The sequence below is a fragment of the Bufo gargarizans genome, chromosome 5 (assembly GCF_014858855.1).
Source record: "Bufo gargarizans isolate SCDJY-AF-19 chromosome 5, ASM1485885v1, whole genome shotgun sequence".
NCBI lineage: Eukaryota > Metazoa > Chordata > Amphibia > Anura > Bufonidae > Bufo > Bufo gargarizans.
Genome location: NC_058084.1, coordinates 77,903,366 through 77,925,942, shown reverse-complemented (window position 1 = coordinate 77,925,942; position 22,577 = coordinate 77,903,366). Strand labels below are relative to the sequence as shown.

Genomic DNA, 22,577 nt, shown 5'->3' with positions numbered 1-22,577 from the left:
GTCGGCCGTATCATACAGCAGGCACCCGGCTGCAATAACGTGGAATGGTGATACCGCTGAACCCAGTCATTTAACCCCTCAGGTGCCGCGATAACCACCGATCGCTGCACCTGTGAAGTAAGGCAGTAAAACAAAACAAGTTTGGTATCACTGTATTCGTATTGGGCCGCAGAATTATCCATGATGTCAAAACCCCAAAAACCTTGGCAGAGTTGTGTTTAACCCCACAAAGAATTTCTTTCCCATGTTCTCTCAGTAAATTAAAATGTGCTCTTAAATAATACAACTTATCTCACTAAAAATAAGCTATTATATGGTTATATGAACTGAAAATTAAAAAGTTATGGCTATTGGAATTGTAGGGAGGAAGAAACGAAAATGCAAAATCAAAAATAGGCCTGGTACTTAAAGGGGTTGTCTTACTTTAGCAAGTGGCATTTATAATGTAGTGTGATTATCCATATTGCTTCCTTTGCTGACTGGATTCATTTTACCATCAAGTTATACACTGCTTGTTTCCATGGTTATGACCACCCCGCAATCCAGCAGCGGTGGCCCTACTTGCACACTATAGGAAAAAGCATTGGCCTAGCTACCCTACCATGGTCCAAGCCACCAGAGAGGCAGACACTTTTCAGGTTCCTGGCCTCAGTATAAAATGTGTATGAGGGCCCTTTCACTATCACACACCATTTGCTGTTTTGTGCCCCCTCAGGCTCCAGGAGTCTGGGGCAACTGCTACTTCTCCACTTTCTATAATTACACCCCAGCATAAAATTAATACAAATATACAATGTCAATGTCAATTTTATTCAAAACAAAAATCATGAAAGAACTATGCAATAACATCAAAAACTGTATACAGAGTAATAGTACATTACCAGGAACAGGTCGGCAACTCAGAATTCGCAAAATTGGACCTTATAACTTCTTGTCTTCATCCAGGTCTGTTAAGCAGCAGTTACATAGAATTTGTATGTATTTTGTCATCCATGCTGCAAAAGTTAATACAAACGAGGGTACACTTAACAAGAATTCTCCATTATACAATGTATCTTTATTTACTATGTATAAAACAAGAAAACCCCTTAAAAAAAAAAAAAACATTCCAGTGGAGGTCCCATCAATTTACATTTTGATGGCATGCCCAAATAATGTGCCATATTCCTAGACAACCCCTTTGAGTGGGAAAACCCTACAAAGTCCCTGATGAAATACTATTAACAAAGCTACTTCAAAGAACATGCAAATATATACTTTTTTTTAGACATCAACCAGGAAAAAAAAGGATAATGGAAACATGTATAAGCCTTCTCTTTCTTGAATCATATGATCTTAATTTCACCCCCTAGTGGCTGTATTGGGTCTTACTGACCGAGCATTATTTTTTTTTTAATCGTTGCATTCCAAGAGCTATAACATTTTTATTTTTCCATCTATGTAGTCATATGAGGGTTTGTTTTTTGTGGGACAAATTATAGTTTTTAATGGCAGTATTTTGGGGGACCACATAAATTACAGATGTATTTTTATTAATTCTTTTTGGGGAATGAGAAAAAACAGCAATACCGCCACAAAGTTTTTCTAAATTTTCTAAATTTTGTACAACTTTTTTGCATAATTAACATGATAACTTTATTCTCTGGGTCAGTACAATTACTGCGACACCAAATATATGTAGTTTTTTCTTTTACACAATAAACCCCCTTTTAAGAAGAAAACAAAAAAAAATGTTTTTGCATCACCACATCGTAAGACCCATAACTTTTTTTTTTTTCTTTATACAGGGCTGTGTTATGGCTTGATTTTTGTGGACGACTTGTAGTTTTCATTGGTGTCATTTTGGAGTACATAACACTTTTTAATCTTTTTATTTTGTGGTGGTGAATAAGAAAAAAAAATATTCTGGCATTGCTATTTATTTATTTTGCTGCATTCATTGTGCTGGACAAATGACATGATATTTGTATAGTGTGGGTCATTACAGATGCAGCAATACCAAATATGTGGAGGGATTTTTTTCAAGAGAAAATGGTGGTATTTTTTGAACTTTGGAGTTTTTTATTTGATAAAACTTTATTTTATTCTTATTTTCACAATTTATTAGTCCCACAAGGGGACTTTGACAGGTGATCTTCTGATCACTTCTGTAATACACTGTATTGCTTATGTAGTACAGTATTTTATATCAGGGTGCCCAGAGAGGTGCAGCCTGAAAGGCATAGACTGCCTTAATTAGGCCCCCGACCGGCATACTAAGACATCAGCACCCACCAATCACATTTGCGGCTGTGCAGATGTCTGAGCAAGGGGACCCGAGTGTTGGGCTGGGGTGCCTAGAGCCCACCAGTAAAATTAATTCTGGGGGCCCACTGTACAGCTACATGCAAATACTACCTGCTCACACAGCAGCTGGCAGCAGCAACATGCCCAAGATGATTGATTATAGGGGTCCCTGCAGCAACTTCGAGAAGGTGGATTCCTGGGGATAGAGGATATCTGGCCTCTGTATGTAGACGTCATCTCAGCCACTTGATGCATCTATAATAATAAACTAGGTACTTTGTTAAATAATCTACCCATTTTTGATATGGACATAGACTGGTTGAAATGCCTATCTATAAATAGTGCAATGTTTTACTTGTGCAGGGATAGAGGTCTTGGGGCCTACACTTGCTCGGGGCCCACCAGGGGATGCTCCTGTCCCTCTGTTGGCCAGGACAAGTTGTGGGGGACCCCCAACCTCTAAACCATTTAGATGCATGGTCGCTATTAACCACAGGATCTCAGTGATTAAATAGCCTGGATCAGTGCTTCTGCCGATCCAGGCCATTAAAGCAAGAGCTTCTGTCATATAGCTGAGCTCCTGCTGTCCTCTGCATGGGAGATCCATGCAGCGCTAAGACTAGTCCGTTGTAAAAAAGGAGGTGGCCCAGCCTAAGGCACATTATTGACTGCTGTAAAAATGCATATTGGTGGCCACTGACAGGTTAAAAAACACAAAAGAAAAATAACGATCACATACTGCAGTGTGAATACGGTTTAGGGTTGAAATAAAAGCATTACAATCTTTGTTGTGAAGAGGATGCGCAAATGAGCTCTTAACAAGTTCTGCCTCTAAAACCACCAAATGTAAGGTAGCTATCCTATAAGCCAGTGTTCAACCTTTTAAACAGGCCTTGACACATGACTTGGACAATAATTAAGCCAGCACCTCATCTGCAGACAGCTGTTTCGGGATGATTGCCCCTCATCAGTGCAGAGCACAGTGTACTAGCTTAATTGCATATGAGGTGCTGGCTTAATCATTATCCTAGTCATGTCTGAAGGCCTGTTTAAAAGGTCGAACATTGACTTACTGTATAGGATAGATGCCTTACATCTGGTGGCATTAGAGGCAGAGCTTGCTAAGAGCTCATTTGCATTCCCTCTTCCCAGGATTCTAGAGGAGCTTTGCCTGGCCTATAAGACTCCTCATGCCAATTAGGCACTCTCCATAAGGAGATTTAGCATCCCTCGAATCTTTGTTGTGTTCTTGAAGTTTTTTAATATGATGGTTCATGAACAAATTCACATTTTTGGTTGGCAACTTAGTATGGAAAAAAATTGTTTTACCCATTTGTACTTATTTAAATTTTTGTACCTATTTATTTCAGAAAGTATCGTTATATGGGTGGGAGGTAGTTGGAGTATCATCACCACCAATCAGCTGTTTTTGTCACCTGCAGATGCAAGAAAAAACAATGGATGGATTGGGAAGCAGAAGGCTCCATCCGTTGTGTAGTGGCCCTGCTGGCCTACTGCAGCACCTAACCGACTGGATATGAATAAGTAGTGAAACTTTGAAGGATGCAGTAAAGCTCATCAAAGTTCCTAAAAGACAAGTCCAGTGTGTAGCAGTCCAGAAAATATAATTAGCACCTATATTGTCTTCCTTAACAGCATGTACTATATCAAAGTTTTGAAGATCACATAGTTAAAGGATCATTGATAATCCTTTATCAGTCAAAACCAAGATATACTGACTCACACAGCATCCATAAAGCCAGTAGCTTTTATACTCACCACTAACACAAGTCAAGAACGTTTGTCTCTTCTGAAGAGGAAGGTAAACACCTAAGAAGTAGGCAGGAATTCCGGACAGTGCTATACCAATGCCAATCAGTGAATTAATAGTATCACTATAGAGTGGAACGATCACAAGGAAAAGGCTGCAGATGCAATACACCACAGGGAAGAAGAGACTGACCTATGAGCAAGCAACACGTCTTTCAGAATTCATGCAAAAGAAGATATTTATACAAAGAATTCATTTAGATTAATTCTCAGAATGTATAAAAAAATGGTGGCTTATTCATATACGGTCATGCTGGATGTCACTGCCTTCGTCCTTGGTGTCTTCACTAATGTATGTGATTTAAAAAAGGCAGTTTTGCATGACACAGCTTCATTACTCCACTGTGAGGTAGCACATCTCAAGAGGTTTAAAATGATATCTCCATCAGGACCTTTATGGCATATCCATTAGTTAAGGGTCCCACCTCTTGGAACTGATCCTATCTCAAATACTGGTCCCATTACATGCTACCAGGAATAGATAGGAGGCCAGGTATGTGCCGTTCTCTTCATTTACTGCAATGGGACTTCCAAAATTAGCAAAGTGCACTATTTTCAGAAGTCCAATACCAGTAAATGGAAAGAGGTGCACATGTTTAGCCTTGTGTCCGTTCCAGTGGTGTGTGTTGTTCTTGAGATAGGAGAGGGTCCCAGAGGTAGGACACTTACCTATTGGACATTTATGCCCAATCCTGTGGATATGCTATAAATGTTCAGATGGGACTACTTCTTTTCTCCAGTGACCACATAGGATATGCACCTCTTATGTCATGCACCTGCTCGATGTGTAAATTCCAGTCTAGAAATAAAAAATAAAAAAAATGCTTTGAACTGTTTATTAGTATCATTCAGGTGCAGGCTGCTGTCAGCATTAATTTCAAATGTTCCTTACTTTTTGCTTATCTACCAGATTTATGTAAGGAAGAAGTAGGGAATAGGTAGATGGGAGTGTGACTTCAAGATTAGGGTTTGCGTAGCATATATAGAAGTAAAACATTAGGACATTGTACAGTACAGTAAATGCAAAGTAGCTTCAGTGTTTAAAAGGGTTCTCCAGGATTTACATATTGACGACCTATCCTAATGAAGGATCATCAACAGGAGATGGGCGGGGGTCAGACTCTAGTGAGAGCTGGGTCCTCCTTGCAGTTTACAAAGCACAAAAGCACAGCATTGTGCATTGTATAGCGGCTGGGCTTGGTATCGCAACTTAGCCCCATTCACATGAATGGGGTTAAGCTGCGCCTAGGTCATGTGACCAGTGAACGTGACATTACATGGCCTAGGAAGAGGCAGGGGCCTCTTCCTATAGCTGATCAGTGGCAGGTCTTGAGGATAGGCCATCTATTTGGTGTAGATATTAACAGATATATACATTAACAACACCATATTTCACACTTTCTTTTTTAATTTAGACTAGTGCAATTTTGTCTAAAATAATTCCTGTGATCGCTATGAATTAAGTATTACCTTCACAGGACGAGACCTTTCAGGTTGAGAGATTCTCAATACTATTAATCCTGCGACAGAAAGTCCAACAAACAACCAGTAGCTGAAGCTGAAGTAGTTGATCAGCTGGAAAACATCTTCTACAAGCAGATATAATATAGCTATCAACCCCTGAAAGATAAAAGACTACATTAATACAACTTGCAATAACAATAATGTTACTCCAATCTTTAAAAGTGGCGCCCACTCACGAGCACAGCGGGTGCCATAGCAGCCTGGTTTCTGCTGTTTTAAACAGCAGACACACAGGACTAATGTCTGCGATTGGTGAAAAAGCAGATCCAGAGTGCCAGTAAACAAACCTCTATAAACAGTGTCAACGGAGTGCCACCCTTAGTGCCAGCAGACTATCACAGTATTATATGTAGTGGTATACAGCAGTAAAGTGGTTACAGAGTGCAAAGTTAGTTTACAGTGGTAAAGAAGTTAATCTCACCGTCCTATCACCGGCTCCATATTCAGGTTTTTTGATGCACTCCTTAAAGGAGTTTTCTGAGATTTTAATACTAATGACCTATCCTCAGGATAGATCATCAGTATCTGATCAGTGGGGATCCAAAACCTGGGACCCCTGCTGATCAGCTGTTTTAGAAGGCATATGTGCTCCTCTGAGCACCGCAGCCTTCTCCAGCTGTTCCTAGGCCAGTGACAACACGATCATCGGTCACATGGCCTAGACCAGGCATGGCCAACCTGCGGCTCTCCAGCTGTTGTAAAACTACAACTCCCACCATGCCTTGCTGCAGGCTGATAGCTGTAGTCAGTCTGAGCATGCTGGTAGTTGTAGTTTTGCAACAGTTGGAGATCCTCAGGTTGGCCATGCCTGGCCTAGACGCAGCTCAGCTCCATAGAAGTAAATGAGGCTGAGTGCAATACCAAGCACAGCCGCTATACAATATACACTGCTGTGCTTGGTGAGCTCAGAGAAGACTTTGACGCCTACAGGGTCACCTGTGTCTTCTCTTTCAGAAGAAATAGTCACTTTCTCTAGATGCAAATCGTAAAATAGCAATTACTCTGACATCCAATTTCCACCTGAGAGGTGCACTAATATCTCACATACCTGCACTTTCTTTGATGAGGTACAGATCTCCAAATAACAAGCAAGATGATAGTTGCAAAAGGTGATGCTAGGTAGGCAAGATCTTGCAAATGCTATAGGGCCAATAACCTATGTGTTCTCCTCAAAGTCTATCCATAGCACTCTCTTCAGCAATGACGGATTATAATAGGGGCTTTTGGGTCGGCAGTCCCAGGCCCGGTCAGTATTGGGCTGGGGGGCCCAATACTGACCCAAACACCTACATACTGCGGCTGGGCAGGGAACTATGCGATCACCGCCATAGGCTTCAGACCTAGTAGGCCTGAGGCCTATGTGGTAGTAAAATCCCAGTGCAGGCGGGCGTGATGATGTCATGGCACGCCTGTGCTTGGACACAGCACAGTGACATGTGTGCACCTGCCATTGTGCGCCTGCCGGGCCCATACCAGCAGCAAGTAGGCGCCTGGACACAGGTAAGCATTAGCTTTTAAAAGTGTAAAATATAAGAGTGAAACGGGATCGCACATCCTCAATACTATGGTTTTATCTAATAACTGCTTTGGGACACCAGTCCCCCCCTCCTTTGTCTTTCCCAAACTCCTCCTGTATGGCTTGCATGTGGAGCATTCATGTGAAAATCACACTGTTTTTCTAACAAACACTCAGTTACTTTTTTTTTATTAATCTCTTTTAGCGCTTTCTTTAATTTATTCTTTGCTCTGACAAAATTAGATCTTTGGTCAGATCTAAGCTCTCTGACGGCACCTCTAATGGCTATGAAACACCTTAAGGCGTTGATAAATGCGTCAGTTGACATATCCTCTAACATTTCCAGACATGGAGCTCAGACATATAAATATTAGTCCATATCTCTTGTACTTCTTGTGGTTCTGTTTGGTGATGAATGGGCCAAAACAATCCATTCCGCTATAAAGAAATGGTGGTGATGGGTTTACACGATCTGCCGGTAAATCTGCCATTCTTTGTTCTTCGGTAGGTCTATGTGCCATTCTGCAGACTACACATTTACTTATATACTTTGCTATAACATTGCTTCCTTTCTCAATCCAGTAAGCACCTTCTCTCCAACAGCTTTGGGTAAAGCTTCTACCTTGAAGGATATGTTGTGGTAGTGATCAATAATCAATCTTGTGAAGGTGCAGTTTTTGGGTAGAATTGCTGGATGTTTCACTCTGCTAGGTAACAATGGATTTTCCAGTCTCCCTCCCACCTTCAGTATACCATCCTGCAGAACAAGACTAAGCTTGTACAATGGGTGGTTGTTTGGAAGTAGGGATGAGCGAACTCGAACTGTATAGTTCGGGTTCGTACCGAATTTTGGGGTGTCCGTGACACGGACCCGAACCCGGACATTTTCGTAAAAGTCCGGGTTCGGGTTCGGTGTTCGTCGCTTTCTTCGCGCTTTTGTGACGCTTTCTTGGCGCTTTTTGAAAGGCTGCAAAGCAGCCAATCAACAAGCGTCATACTACTTGCCCCAAGAGGCCATCACAGCCATGCCTACTATTGGCATGGCTGTGATTGGCCAGAGCACCATGTGACCCAGCCTCTATTTAAGCTGGAGTCACATAGCGCCGCCCGTCACTCTGCTCTGATTAGCGTAGGGAGAGGTTGCGGCTGCGACAGTAGGGCGAGATTAGGCAGATTAACTCCTCCAAAGGACTTGATTAACTGATCGATCTGCAGCTGTGGATCATTGAGCTGCTGATCCTCAATTGCTCACTGTTTTTAGGCTGCCCAGACCGTTTGTCAGTCACATTTTTCTGGGGTGATCGGCGGCCATTTTGTGTCTTGTGGTGCGCCAGCACAAGCTGCGACCAAGTGCATTTAACCCTCAATGGTGTGGTTGTTTTTTGGCTAAAGCCTACATCAGGGTGAAGCTGTCACACCAAGTGCATTTAACCAGCAATAGTCTGTTTATTTTTTGGCCATATACTACATCAGGGGCAAGCTGCGCCTGTCACCAAGTGCATTTAACCCTCAATGGTGCGTTTGTTTTTTGGCTAAAGCCTACATCAGGGTGAAGCTGTCACACCAAGTGCATTTAACCAGCAATAGTCTGTTTATTTTTTGGCCATATACTACATCAGGGGCAAGCTGCGCCCGTCACCAAGTGCATTTAACCCTCAGTAGTGTGGTTGGTCAAGCTATCACACCAAGTGCATTTAACCAGCAATAGTCTGTTCATTTTTTGGCCATATACTAAATCAGGGGCAAGCTGCGCCCGTCACCAAGTGCATTTAACCAGCAATAGTCTGTTCATTTTTTGGCCATATACTACATCAGGGGCAAGCTGCGCCCGTCACCAAGTGCATTTAACCCTCAGTAGTGTGGTTGGTCAAGCTGTGACACCAAGTGCATTTAACCAGCAATAGTCTGTTCATTTTTTGGCCATATACTACATCAGGGGCAAGCTGCGCCCATCACCAAGTGCATTTAACCAGCAATAGTGTGGTTATTTTTTGGCCATATCCCAGTCTAATTCTGTCACTAAATCCATACCGGTCACCCAGCGCCTAAATACTAGGCCTCAAATTTATATCCCGCTAAATCTCTCGTTACCGCTGTCCTGTTGTGGCTGGGAAAGTTATTTAGTGTCCGTCAAAGCACATTTTTTGTTCTGGGTTGAAATACAATTCCCAATTTAGCAATTTAAAAATTTAGTGGTTTCTGCTGTATCAGAGCTATTTGAAATCTATCCCTAAAAGGGTATATAATATTCAAGGTGCACATAGGGTCATTCAGAATAACTTCACACACACGCTACTGTGCATTTCCAAGTCTAATTCTGTCACTAAACCCATACCTGTCACCCAGCGCCTAAATACTAGGCCTCAAATTCATATCCAGCTAAATCTGTCGTTAGTGCTGTAGCTGGGCGAGTTATTTAGTGTCCGTTCAAGCACATTTCTTGTTCTGGGTTGAAATACAATTCCCAATTTAGCAATTTCATAATTTAGTGGTTTCTGCTATATCAGAGCTATTTGAAATCTATCCCTAAAAGGGTAGATCATATTGAAGGTGCACATAGGGACATTCAGAATAACTTCACACACCCGCTACTGTGCATTTCCAAGTCTAATTCTGTCACTAAACCCATACCTGTCACCCAGCGCCTAAATACTAGGCCTCAAATTTATATCCAGCTAAATCTGTCCTTAGTGCTGTAGCTGGGCGAGTTATTTAGTGTCCGTTCAAGCACATTTCTTGTTCTGGGTTGAAATACAATTCCCAATTTAGCAATTTCATAATTTAGTGGTTTCTGCTATATCAGAGCTATTTGAAATCTATCCCTAAAAGGGTAGATCATATTGAAGGTGCACATAGGGACATTCAGAATAACTTCACACACCCGCTACTGTGCATTTCCAAGTCTAATTCTGTCACTAAACCCATACCTGTCACCCAGCGCCTAAATACTAGGCCTCAAATTTATATCCAGCTAAATCTGTCCTTAGTGCTGTAGCTGGGCGAGTTATTTAGTGTCCGTTCAAGCACATTTCTTGTTCTGGGTTGAAATACAATTCCCAATTTAGCAATTTCATAATTTAGTGGTTTCTGCTATATCAGAGCTATTTGAAATCTATCCCTAAAAGGGTATATAATATTCAAGGTGCACATTGGGTCATTCAGAATAACTTCACACACACCCGCTACTGTGTATTTCCAAGTCTAATTCTGTCACTAAACCCATACCTGTCACCCAGCGCCTAAATACTAGGCCTCAAATTCATATCCAGCTAAATCTGTCGTTAGTGCTGTAGCTGGGCGAGTTATTTAGTGTCCGTTCAAGCACATTTCTTGTTCTGGGTTGAAATACAATTCCCAATTTAGCAATTTCATAATTTAGTGGTTTCTGCTATATCAGAGCTATTTGAAATCTATCCCTAAAAGGGTAGATCATATTGAAGGTGCACATAGGGACATTCAGAATAACTTCACACACCCGCTACTGTGCATTTCCAAGTCTAATTCTGTCACTAAACCCATACCTGTCACCCAGCGCCTAAATACTAGGCCTCAAATTTATATCCAGCTAAATCTGTCCTTAGTGCTGTAGCTGGGCGAGTTATTTAGTGTCCGTTCAAGCACATTTCTTGTTCTGGGTTGAAATACAATTCCCAATTTAGCAAATTTCATAATTTAGTGGTTTCTGCTATATCAGAGCTATTTGAAATCTATCCCTAAAAGGGTATATAATATTCAAGGTGCACATTGGGTCATTCAGAATAACTTCACACACACCCGCTACTGTGTATTTCCAAGTCTAATTCTGTCACTAAACCCATACCTGTCACCCAGCGCCTAAATACTAGGCCTCAAATTCATATCCAGCTAAATCTGTCGTTAGTGCTGTAGCTGGGCGAGTTATTTAGTGTCCGTTCAAGCACATTTCTTGTTCTGGGTTGAAATACAATTCCCAATTTAGCAATTTCATAATTTAGTGGTTTCTGCTATATCAGAGCTATTTGAAATCTATCCCTAAAAGGGTAGATCATATTGAAGGTGCACATAGGGACATTCAGAATAACTTCACACACCCGCTACTGTGCATTTCCAAGTCTAATTCTGTCACTAAACCCATACCTGTCACCCAGCGCCTAAATACTAGGCCTCAAATTTATATCCAGCTAAATCTGTCCTTAGTGCTGTAGCTGGGCGAGTTATTTAGTGTCCGTTCAAGCACATTTCTTGTTCTGGGTTGAAATACAATTCCCAATTTAGCAATTTCATAATTTAGTGGTTTCTGCTATATCAGAGCTATTTGAAATCTATCCCTAAAAGGGTATATAATATTCAAGGTGCACATTGGGTCATTCAGAATAACTTCACACACACCCGCTACTGTGTATTTCCAAGTCTAATTCTGTCACTAAACCCATACCTGTCACCCAGCGCCTAAATACTAGGCCTCAAATTTATATCCAGCTAAATCTGTCCTTAGTGCTGTAGCTGGGCGAGTTATTTAGTGTCCGTTCAAGCACATTTCTTGTTCTGGGTTGAAATACAATTCCCAATTTAGCAATTTCATAATTTAGTGGTTTCTGCTATATCAGAGCTATTTGAAATCTATCCCTAAAAGGGTAGATCATATTGAAGGTGCACATAGGGACATTCAGAATAACTTCACACACCCGCTACTGTGCATTTCCAAGTCTAATTCTGTCACTAAACCCATACCTGTCACCCAGCGCCTAAATACTAGGCCTCAAATTTATATCCAGCTAAATCTGTCCTTAGTGCTGTAGCTGGGCGAGTTATTTAGTGTCCGTTCAAGCACATTTCTTGTTCTGGGTTGAAATACAATTCCCAATTTAGCAATTTCATAATTTAGTGGTTTCTGCTATATCAGAGCTATTTGAAATCTATCCCTAAAAGGGTATATAATATTCAAGGTGCACATTGGGTCATTCAGAATAACTTCACACACACCCGCTACTGTGTATTTCCAAGTCTAATTCTGTCACTAAACCCATACCTGTCACCCAGCGCCTAAATACTAGGCCTCAAATTTATATCCTGCTAAATCTCTCGTTAACGCTGTCCTGTTGTGGCTGGGAAAGTTATTTAGTGTCCGTCAAAGCACATTTTTTGTTCTGGGTTGAAATACAATTCCCAATTTAGCAATTTCATAATTTAGTGGTTTCTGCTATATCAGAGCTATTTGAAATCTATCCCTAAAAGGGTATATAATATTCAAGGTGCACATTGGGTCATTCAGAATAACTTCACACACACCCGCTACTGTGTATTTCTAAGTCTAATTCTGTCACTAAACCCATACCTGTCACCCAGCGCCTAAATACTAGGCCTCAAATTTATATCCTGCTAAATCTCTCGTTAACGCTGTCCTGTTGTGGCTGGGAAAGTTATTTAGTGTCCGTCAAAGCACATTTTTTGTTCTGGGTTGAAATACAATTCCCAATTTAGCAATTTCATAATTTAGTGGTTTCTGCTATATCAGAGCTATTTGAAATCTATCCCTAAAAGGGTATATAATATTCAAGGTGCACATTGGGTCATTCAGAATAACTTCACACACACACGCTTCTGTGCATTTCCAAGTCTAATTCTAAGTCACTAAATCCATACCGGTCACCCAGCGCCTAAATACTAGGCCTCAAATTTATATCCCGCTGAATTTGAATACAATACATTGGGCCAAATAATATATTTGTTGTTGTGGTGAACCATAACAATGAGAAAAACATCTAGTAAGGGACGCGGACGTGGACATGGTCGTGGTGGTGTTAGTGGACCCTCTGGTGCTGGGAGAGGACGTGGCCGTTCTGCCACATCCACACGTCCTAGTGTACCAACTACCTCAGGTCCCAGTAGCCGCCAGAATTTACAGCGATATATGGTGGGGCCCAATGCCGTTCTAAGGATGGTAAGGCCTGAGCAGGTACAGGCATTAGTCAATTGGGTGGCCGACAGTGGATCCAGCACGTTCACATTATCTCCCACCCAGTCTTCTGCAGAAAGCGCACAGATGGCGCCTGAAAACCAACCCCATCAGTCTGTCACATCACCCCCATGCATACCAGGGAAACTGTCTCAGCCTCAAGTTATGCAGCAGTCTCTTATGCTGTTTGAAGACTCCGCTGGCAGGGTTTCCCAAGGGCATCCACCTAGCCCTTCCCCAGCGGTGAAAGACATAGAATGCACTGACGCACAACCACTTATGTTTCCTGATGATGAGGACATGGGAATACCACCTCAGCATGTCTCTGATGATGACGAAACACAGGTGCCAACTGCTGCGTCTTTCTGCAGTGTGCAGACTGAACAGGAGGTCAGGGATCAAGACTGGGTGGAAGACGATGCAGGGGACGATGAGGTCCTAGACCCCACATGGAATGAAGGTCGTGCCACTGACTTTCACAGTTCGGAGGAAGAGGCAGTGGTGAGACCGAGCCAACAGCGTAGCAAAAGAGGGAGCAGTGGGCAAAAGCAGAACACCCGCCGCCAAGAGACTCCGCCTGCTACTGACCGCCGCCATCTGGGACCGAGCACCCCAAAGGCAGCTTCAAGGAGTTCCCTGGCATGGCACTTCTTCAAACAATGTGCTGACGACAAGACCCGAGTGGTTTGCACGCTGTGCCATCAGAGCCTGAAGCGAGGCATTAACGTTCTGAACCTGAGCACAACCTGCATGACCAGGCACCTGCATGCAAAGCATGAACTGCAGTGGAGTAAACACCTTAAAACCAAGGAAGTCACTCAGGCTCCCCCTGCTACCTCTTCTGCTGCTGCCGCCTCGGCCTATTCTGCTGCTGCCGCCTCGGCCTCTTCCTCCGCCTCTGGAGGAACGTTGGCACCTGCCGCCCAGCAAACAGGGGATGTACCACCAACACCACCACCACCACCTCCGTCACCAAGCGTCTCAACCATGTCACACGCCAGCGTTCAGCTCTCCATCTCACAAACATTTGATAGAAAGCGTAAATTCCCACCTAGCCACCCTCGATCCCTGGCCCTGAATGCCAGCATTTCTAAACTACTGGCCTATGAAATGCTGTCATTTAGGCTGGTGGACACAGACAGCTTCAAACAGCTCATGTCGCTTGCTGTCCCACAGTATGTTGTTCCCAGCCGGCACTACTTCTCCAAGAGAGCCGTGCCTTCCCTGCACAACCAAGTATCCGATAAAATCAAGTGTGCACTGCGCAACGCCATCTGTAGCAAGGTCCACCTAACCACAGATACGTGGACCAGTAAGCACGGCCAGGGACGCTATATCTCCCTAACTGCACACTGGGTAAATGTAGTGGCAGCTGGGCCCCAGGCGGAGAGCTGTTTGGCGCACGTCCTTCCGCCGCCAAGGATCGCAGGGCAACATTCTTTGCCTCCTGTTGCCACCTCCTCCTTCTCGGCTTCCTCCTCCTCTTCTTCCACCTGCTCATCCAGTCAGCCACACACCTTCACCACCAACTTCAGCACAGCCCGGGGTAAACGTCAGCAGGCCATTCTGAAACTCATATGTTTGGGGGACAGGCCCCACACCGCACAGGAGTTGTGGCGGGGTATTGAACAACAGACCGACGAGTGGTTGCTGCCGGTGAGCCTCAAGCCCGGCCTGGTGGTGTGTGATAATGGGCGAAATCTCGTTGCAGCTCTGGGACTAGCCAATTTGACGCACATCCCTTGCTTGGCGCATGTGCTGAATTTGGTGGTGCAGAAGTTCATTCACAACTACCCCGACATGTCAGAGCTGCTGCATAAAGTGCGGGCCGTCTGTTCGCGCTTCCGGCGTTCACATCCTGCTGCTGCTCGCCTGTCTGCGCTACAGCGTAACTTCGGCCTTCCCGCTCACCGCCTCATATGCGACGTGCCCACCAGGTGGAACTCCACCTTGCACATGCTGGACAGACTGTGCGAGCAGCAGCAGGCCATAGTGGAGTTTCAGCTGCAGCACGCACGGGTCAGTCGCACTACAGAACAGCACCACTTCACCACCAATGACTGGGCCTCCATGCGAGACCTGTGTGCCCTGTTGCGCTGTTTCGAGTACTCCACCAACATGGCCAGTGGCGATGACACCGTTATCAGCGTTACAATACCATTTCTATGTCTCCTTGAGAAAACACTTAGGGCGATGATGGAAGAGGAGGTGGCCCAGGAGGAGGAGGAGGAGGAGGAAGAGGGGTCATTTTTAGCACTTTCAGGCCAGTCTCTTCGAAGTGACTCAGAGGGAGGTTTTTGGCAACAGCAGAGGCCAGGTACAAATGTGGCCAGCCAGGGCCCACTACTGGAGGACGAGGAGGACGAGGATGAGGAGGAGGTGGAGGAGGATGAGGATGAAGCATGGTCACAGCGGGGTGGCACCCAACGCAGCTCGGGTCCATCACTGGTGCGTGGCTGGGGGGAAAGGCAGGACGATGACGATACGCCTCCCACAGAGGACAGCTTGTCCTTACCCCTGGGCAGCCTGGCACACATGAGCGACTACATGCTGCAGTGCCTGCGCAACGACAGCAGAGTTGCCCACATTTTAACCTGTGCGGACTACTGGGTTGCCACCCTGCTGGATCCACGCTACAAAGACAATGTGCCCACCTTACTTCCTGCACTGGAGCGTGATAGGAAGATGCGCGAGTACAAGCGCACGTTGGTAGACGCGCTACTGAGAGCATTCCCAAATGTCACAGGGGAACAAGTGGAAGCCCAAGGCCAAGGCAGAGGAGGAGCAAGAGGTCGCCAAGGCAGCTGTGTCACGGCCAGCTCCTCTGAGGGCAGGGTTAGCATGGCAGAGATGTGGAAAACTTTTGTCAACACGCCACAGCTAACTGCACCACCACCTGATACGCAACGTGTTAGCAGGAGGCAACATTTCACTAACATGGTGGAACAGTACGTGTGCACACCCCTCCACGTACTGACTGATGGTTCGGCCCCATTCAACTTCTGGGTCTCTAAATTGTCCACGTGGCCAGAGCTAGCCTTTTATGCCTTGGAGGTGCTGGCCTGCCCGGCAGCCAGCGTTTTGTCTGAACGTGTATTCAGCACGGCAGGGGGCGTCATTACAGACAAACGCAGCCGCCTGTCTACAGCCAATGTGGACAAGCTGACGTTCATAAAAATGAACCAGGCATGGATCCCACAGGACCTGTCCGTCCCTTGTCCAGATTAGACATTAACTACCTCCCCATAACCATATATTATTGGACTCCAGGGCACTTCCTCATTCAATCCTATTTTTATTTTCATTTTACCATTATATTGCGAGGCTACCCAAAGTTGAATGAACCTCTCCTCTGCCTGTGTGCTAGGCCTAAATATATGCCAATGGACTGTTGCAGTGGTGGCTGACATGAAGCCTGATTCTCTGCTATGACATGCAGACTAATTCTCTGCTGACATGAAGCCAGATTGTCTGTTACGGGACCTCTCTCCTCTGCCTGGGTGCTGGGCCTAAATTTATGACAATGGACTGTTGCAGTGGTGGCTGACGTGAAGCCTGATTCTCTGCTATGACATGCAGACTGATTCTCTGCTGACATGAAGCCAGATTGTCTGTTACGGGACCTCTCTGCTCTGCCTGTGTGCTAGGCCTAAATATATGCCAATGGACTGTTGCAGTGGTGGGTGACGTGAAGCCTCATTCTCTGCTATGACATGCAGACTGATTCTCTGCTGACATGAAGCCAGATCGTCTGTTACGGGACCTCTCTGCTCTGCCTGTGTGCTAGGCCTAAATATATGCCAATGGACTGTTGCAGTGGTGGGTGACGTGAAGCCTCATTCTCTGCTATGACATGCAGACTGATTCTCTGCTGTCATGAAGCCAGATTGTCTGTTACGGGACCTCTCTGCTCTGCCTGTGTGCTAGGCCTAAATATATGCCAATGGACTGTTGCAGTGGTGGGTGACGTGAAGCCTCATTCTCTGCTATGACATGCAGACTGATTCTCTGCTGACATGAAGCCAGATTCTCTGTTACGGGACCTCTCTCCTCTGCCTGTGTGTGTGCTGGGCCTAAATATATGCCAATGGACTGTTGCAGTGGTGGCTGACGTGAAGCCTCATTCTCTGCTATGACATGCAGACTAATTCTCTGCTGACATGAAGACAGATTCTCTGTTACGGGACCTCTCTCCTCTGCCTGTGTGTGTGCTGGGCCTAAATATATGCCAATGGACTGTTGCAGTGGTGGCTGACGTGAAGCCTCATTCTCTGCTATGACATGCAGACTGATTCTCTGCTGACATGAAGCCAGATTCTCTGTTACGGGACCTCTCTCCTCTGCCTGTGTGTGTGCTGGGCCTAAATATATGCCAATGGACTGTTGCAGTGGTGGCTGACGTGAAGCCTCATTCTCTGCTATGACATGCAGACTGATTCTCTGCTGACATGAAGCCAGATTCTCTGTTACGGGACCTCTCTCCTCTGCCTGTGTGTGTGCTGGGCCTAAATATATGCCAATGGACTGTTGCAGTGGTGGCTGACGTGAAGCCTCATTCTCTGCTATGACATGCAGACTAATTCTCTGCTGACATGAAGACAGATTCTCTGCTACGGGACCTCCCTCCTCTGCCTGGGTGCTGGGCCTAAATATATGCCAATGGACTGTTGCAGTGGTGGCTGACGTGAAGCCTCATTCTCTGCTATGACATGCAGACTAATTCTCTGCTGACATGAAGACAGATTCTCTGTTACGGGACCTCTCTCCTCTGCCTGGGTGCCGGGGCCTAAATATCTGAGAATGGACTGTTCCAGTGGTGGGTGACGGGAAGCCAGATTCTCTGCTATGGAACCTCTCTCCAATTGATTTTGGTTAATTTTTATTTATTTAATTTTTATTTTAATTCATTTCCCTATCCACATTTGTTTGCAGGGGATTTACCTACATGTTGCTGCCTTTTGCAGCCCTCTAGCTCTTTCCTGGGCTGTTTTACAGCCTTTTTAGTGCCGAAAAGTTCGGGTCCCCATTGACTTCAATGGGGTTCGGGTTCGGGACGAAGTTCGGATCGGGTTCGGATCCCGAACCCGAACATTTCCGGGATGTTCGGCCGAACTTCTCGAACCCGAACATCCAGGTGTTCGCTCAACTCTATTTGGAAGCCTTTTAGGTTCTTGACTAAGTCTCTTCAACTCTTAACTGTAGAATCTCTGTTGAATTAGTCTTATGACTGTTTCTTCAGCCTTCCTTCTTTCTTCTACATTCAACAATTCCTTCTTTCTGATTCCCTTTGCCAAACGTTGAATTCGAGCTACTACATTTATAACTGTATTCCATTTTGAACTTCTGGCTAGTCTTTCAAGTATGTCATCTTGACAATTGGCAGCAGTGCTCAATGTTTGTACAACTTTTACTTCTGGAACACCCATAGACAATTCTGTGTAACCTTTACTGGGAGTGATTTCCTTTTCCCAAAGGAACTCTGGACCGGTAAACCAGTTAGAATTTTCCAATTCTGTTACATTTAGGCCTCTTGAAGCATGATCTGCTAAGTTATGCTTTGTGTCAATGTGATTCCAATGTTCCGGATTTGTTATTTTCCGAATTTTTTCAACTCTGTTGGCGACAAAAATATGGAATCTTTGAACTTCGTTGTTTATGTATCCTAGGACAACTTGTGAGTCTGTCCAAAAATATTCTTCATCTATTTTCAATTCCAATTCTTCTCTCAGAAACTTGCTTACTGATGCTGAAACTACGGCTGCTGTCAGTTCAAGTCTTGGTATTGTCTGAATACTGGTAGGTGCAACTCTGGTCTTCTCCATAACCAGGGCAAAGTGTATGTTTTCTTCTCCTATTACTCTGATGTAGGTGCACTGACCATATCTATAACTACTGGCAATAACTATTGGCAATATATTGTAAAACTTTTTTCCTGTAAGGGTGAAACAGTGTATGGGACTAGATCACATTTTCCTTGATCACAAAGGAGTGAGCTATTCCTATCAATCTCATTTGGCATCTGAAAAGTGAGGAAGTTTTATTTTCTTGTACCTTCCGAAATCATGAGGCACAAAACATCTGGGTATCCAAACTTCTCTCAAGTTTTGAAAGTCTCTTATCCAACTCTCCCACCTTGGCCTCAAATTTTCAGGTATGGGCTCATCCCATCCCAACTTCTGTCTGCATAATTATTGCAGTATTTCTTTTGCTCTGAGGATTACTAGGGCCAAGAATCTCAATGGAACAAATATAGAAGCAACTGCGGAAAGAATGATTCGTCTAGTTGCAACTTTCTCGTCAAAAGATACTTCAAAGAAGAACTTGTAGTTCTCTACATTCCATCCCAATCCAAGTACACTCTGAACTGGAAGATGATCATAATTGAGATCTACATTCTTCATTGTTGCTGCACGTTCAGAGTCACTGATGGATTCCAGTACCTCTCTGTTGTTTGAGATGAATTTGTAAAGGCGCAGGTTTCTTCTTGCTCATAACTCTTGGCTTTCTTTCACTAGTTTGATAACAGATTCTGTGGACTCTAGACTTATAAGACCATCATCTATATAAAAGTTTTTCTTCAGAAAATTTGCTGCTGATGGGCAATTATTTTCATTCTTATTAGCTAGGTACTTCATACCATAATTGGCGCAACCTGGAGATGATGCTGCTGCAAACAAGTGTACTTTCATTCTGTATGCTGTTAGCTCTGTATCTGTATCTGCATCCTCCCACCATAAAAACCTCGGAAAGTCTCCATCTTCATTCTTCACATGAAACTGGTGGAACATCTTTTCAACGTCACACATGACCGCTACGGGATACTTTCTGAATCTACAGAGTACTTGAGGCAGAGAGTTTGTAAGATCTGGTCCTTTTAGTAGATGATCATTCAATGCAACACCATTGTACTTTGCGGAGCAATCAAATACTATTCTAATCTTATTTTTTTTTTTTGTGGTAATCACCTTGATATGGGATTTACCACAATTCTCCTTCTTTACGTTTGTTATTAACTTTCTCTGCATGTCCTTCTTCGAGGATGCCTTCCATGAATTTCAAATAATCCTGCTTGAATTTGGGATCTCCTCCCATCCTTTTCTTCAACCATTTCAATCTTGCTAGGGCCAGGGCCGTCTTTACCAAGGGGCAAAAGGGGCAGCTGCCCTGGGCCCAGTTGCTCCTGGGGGGCCCAAGGCAGCTGCCTCTTGAGCCCTGCTAGCTACTGCCCCGGGTGTCAAGCTGTCTGTGTACTTTAACGTTGTGATCTAGGACATTAATAACATAATCATCATGTGACCAGTAACCTAGCAATTACTGGTCACATGGCTATGAGGTCATCACAGGTCCTATCAGGAGTGTTGCAGAAGTTAACGGTGGAGCTTTTTTGTGTGAAGATTACATCAGAAAAAGGTGACAGGGGCTGTTATGTTAATATACTGTAAACTACTGTATAGTGGGGTGCTGTATATTGTGTGGGGGCCTGTATACTGTGGGGGGCTGTATATTGTGTGGGACTGTATACTGTGTGGTGGGCTGTATACTGTGTGGTGGGCTGTATACTGTGGGGGGCCTGTATACTGTGGGGCACCTGTATACTGCGGGGGCCTGTATACTGTGTGGTGTGCTGTATACTGTGTGTTGGGCTGTATACTGTGTGGGGGACTGTATACTGTGTGGGGGCCTGTATACTGTGTGGTGGGTTGTATACTGTGTGGTGGGCTGTATACTGTGTGGGGCCCGTATACTGTGTGGGGGCCTGTATACTGTGTGGTGGGCTGTATACTGTGTGGTGGGCTGTATACTGTGTGGGGCCTGTATACTGTGGGGGCCTGTATACTGTGGTGGCTGTATACTGTGTGGTGGGCTGTATACTGTGTGGGGGCCTGTATACTGTGTGGTGGGCTGTATACTGTGTGGTGGGCTGTATACTGTGGGGGGGGCCTGTATACTGTGTGGTGGGCTGTATACTGTGTGGTGGGGCTGTATACTGTGTGGTGGGGCTGTATACTGTGTGGGGGGGGCTGTATACTGTGTGGGGGTCTGTATACTGTGTGGGGGCCTGTATACTGTGTGGGGGCCTGTATACTGTGGTGGGCTGTATACTGTGTGGTGGGCTGTATACTGTGTGGGGGGGCTGTATACTGTGTGGTGGGCTGTATACTGTTTGGGGGGCTGTATACTGTGGGGGCCTGTATACTGTGTGGGGGCCTGTATACTGTGTGGGGCCTGTATACTGTGGGGGGCTGTATACTGTGGGGGGGCCTGTATAGTGTGGGGGGGCCTGTATAATGTGGGGGGACCTGTATATTGTGGGGGGGGCTGTATAGTGTGGGGGGCTGTATATTGTGGAGTGCTATACTGCTGTACTGTATACTGTGGGGGCTGTATACTGTGGGTGCGGTATAGTGTGGAGTGCTATACTGCTGTACTGTATAGTGTGGGGGGCTGTATCATGTATAGTTTGGGGTGCTGTATACAGTGAGGTGTTGTATACAGTGAGGTGTTGTATACTGTGAGGTGTTGTATACTGTGGGCTGCTATACTATATACTGTGGGGTACTGTATAGTGTGGGGTGCTATACTGCATACTGTGTGGTGCTGTATACTATAGGGTGCTATACTGCATACTGTGTGGTGCTGGGGTGCACTGTAACACTAGGGTGAGCCGAGCCCTGGTCTCCTTCCTGCAGAGTGGTGCCCACTTCCAGCCTGAGCCCAGCTGCCCAGAACACTGATCCTGAGCCGCTGGAGTCTTCAGAACTGGAAGTATTTACAATCATTCACTGTACTCTACCAGGTGTGTGGATTTTGTGTGTGTGTGTTGTGGTGGAGGGCGTGATTGCCTGCTAAGGTGTGGGAAGGCGGGATCCAGGGGGCCCAAGTACATTTTTGCCCAGGGTCCAATCAATATTAAAGACGGCCCTGGCAAGGGCAAGATTTCTGTTATTTGGCAGACAAGGTTGTTCTCTAAAAGGTAAGGGCATGTCAAGATGACCTTGTTGATTCTGCTAAATACTTTCTTCCAGAGTGTGTACGAACTTTATGTCTTCTTGGGATACACTCTTTTCTTTAGAACTTATATCTGCAAAGTCGGATTCAAGGATCTTGATTACTTTTACTGGACTTACAGTTGGTAACTCTTGGACAGATATTCGATGACACAATCCTGTCACCTGTCTTGAGTTTGCGATCTGCTGTTTTCCTCCAACAACACCCCATCCTAGATCAGATTAATGTGAAGTTTGAATGAAGTCCTCTAACTCTCAGTCCTTTGACCCTTTGACTGTTCACTAATGTGTCTCTCCCCATCATTGTGGTGAGTTTGAGCGTCACTAGTTCTTTAGCCACTAGTAATTTCTTGCAGATTTCTTGATCAATGAAGGTGACATCACTCTGGGCATCCGGTAGCGCATAGGCTTATAGGCGTATACCCTCTTCTTCCTCCTTTTAGGATTTAATATGCACACTGGTACAACCATTGATGTG

General features: G+C 44.7%; 1 protein-coding gene across 2 annotated transcripts in view; it reads right to left on the bottom strand.

Moving 5' to 3' along the window:
- Positions 1-791: 791 nt before the first annotated feature.
- LOC122938164 (Y+L amino acid transporter 2-like) overlaps positions 792-22,577 on the bottom strand; it is a 99,133-nt gene continuing 77,347 nt past the window's right edge. For both annotated transcript variants that reach the window (XM_044293510.1, XM_044293511.1), the window contains 3 exons: positions 5,587-5,736; positions 4,066-4,249; positions 792-995 (listed from right to left, as the gene is read on the bottom strand). In XM_044293510.1, coding sequence (XP_044149445.1) covers positions 922-995; positions 4,066-4,249; positions 5,587-5,736 — 408 coding nt within the window. In that variant the 3' untranslated portion in view covers positions 792-921. The remainder of the gene's footprint in view (positions 996-4,065; positions 4,250-5,586; positions 5,737-22,577) is intronic.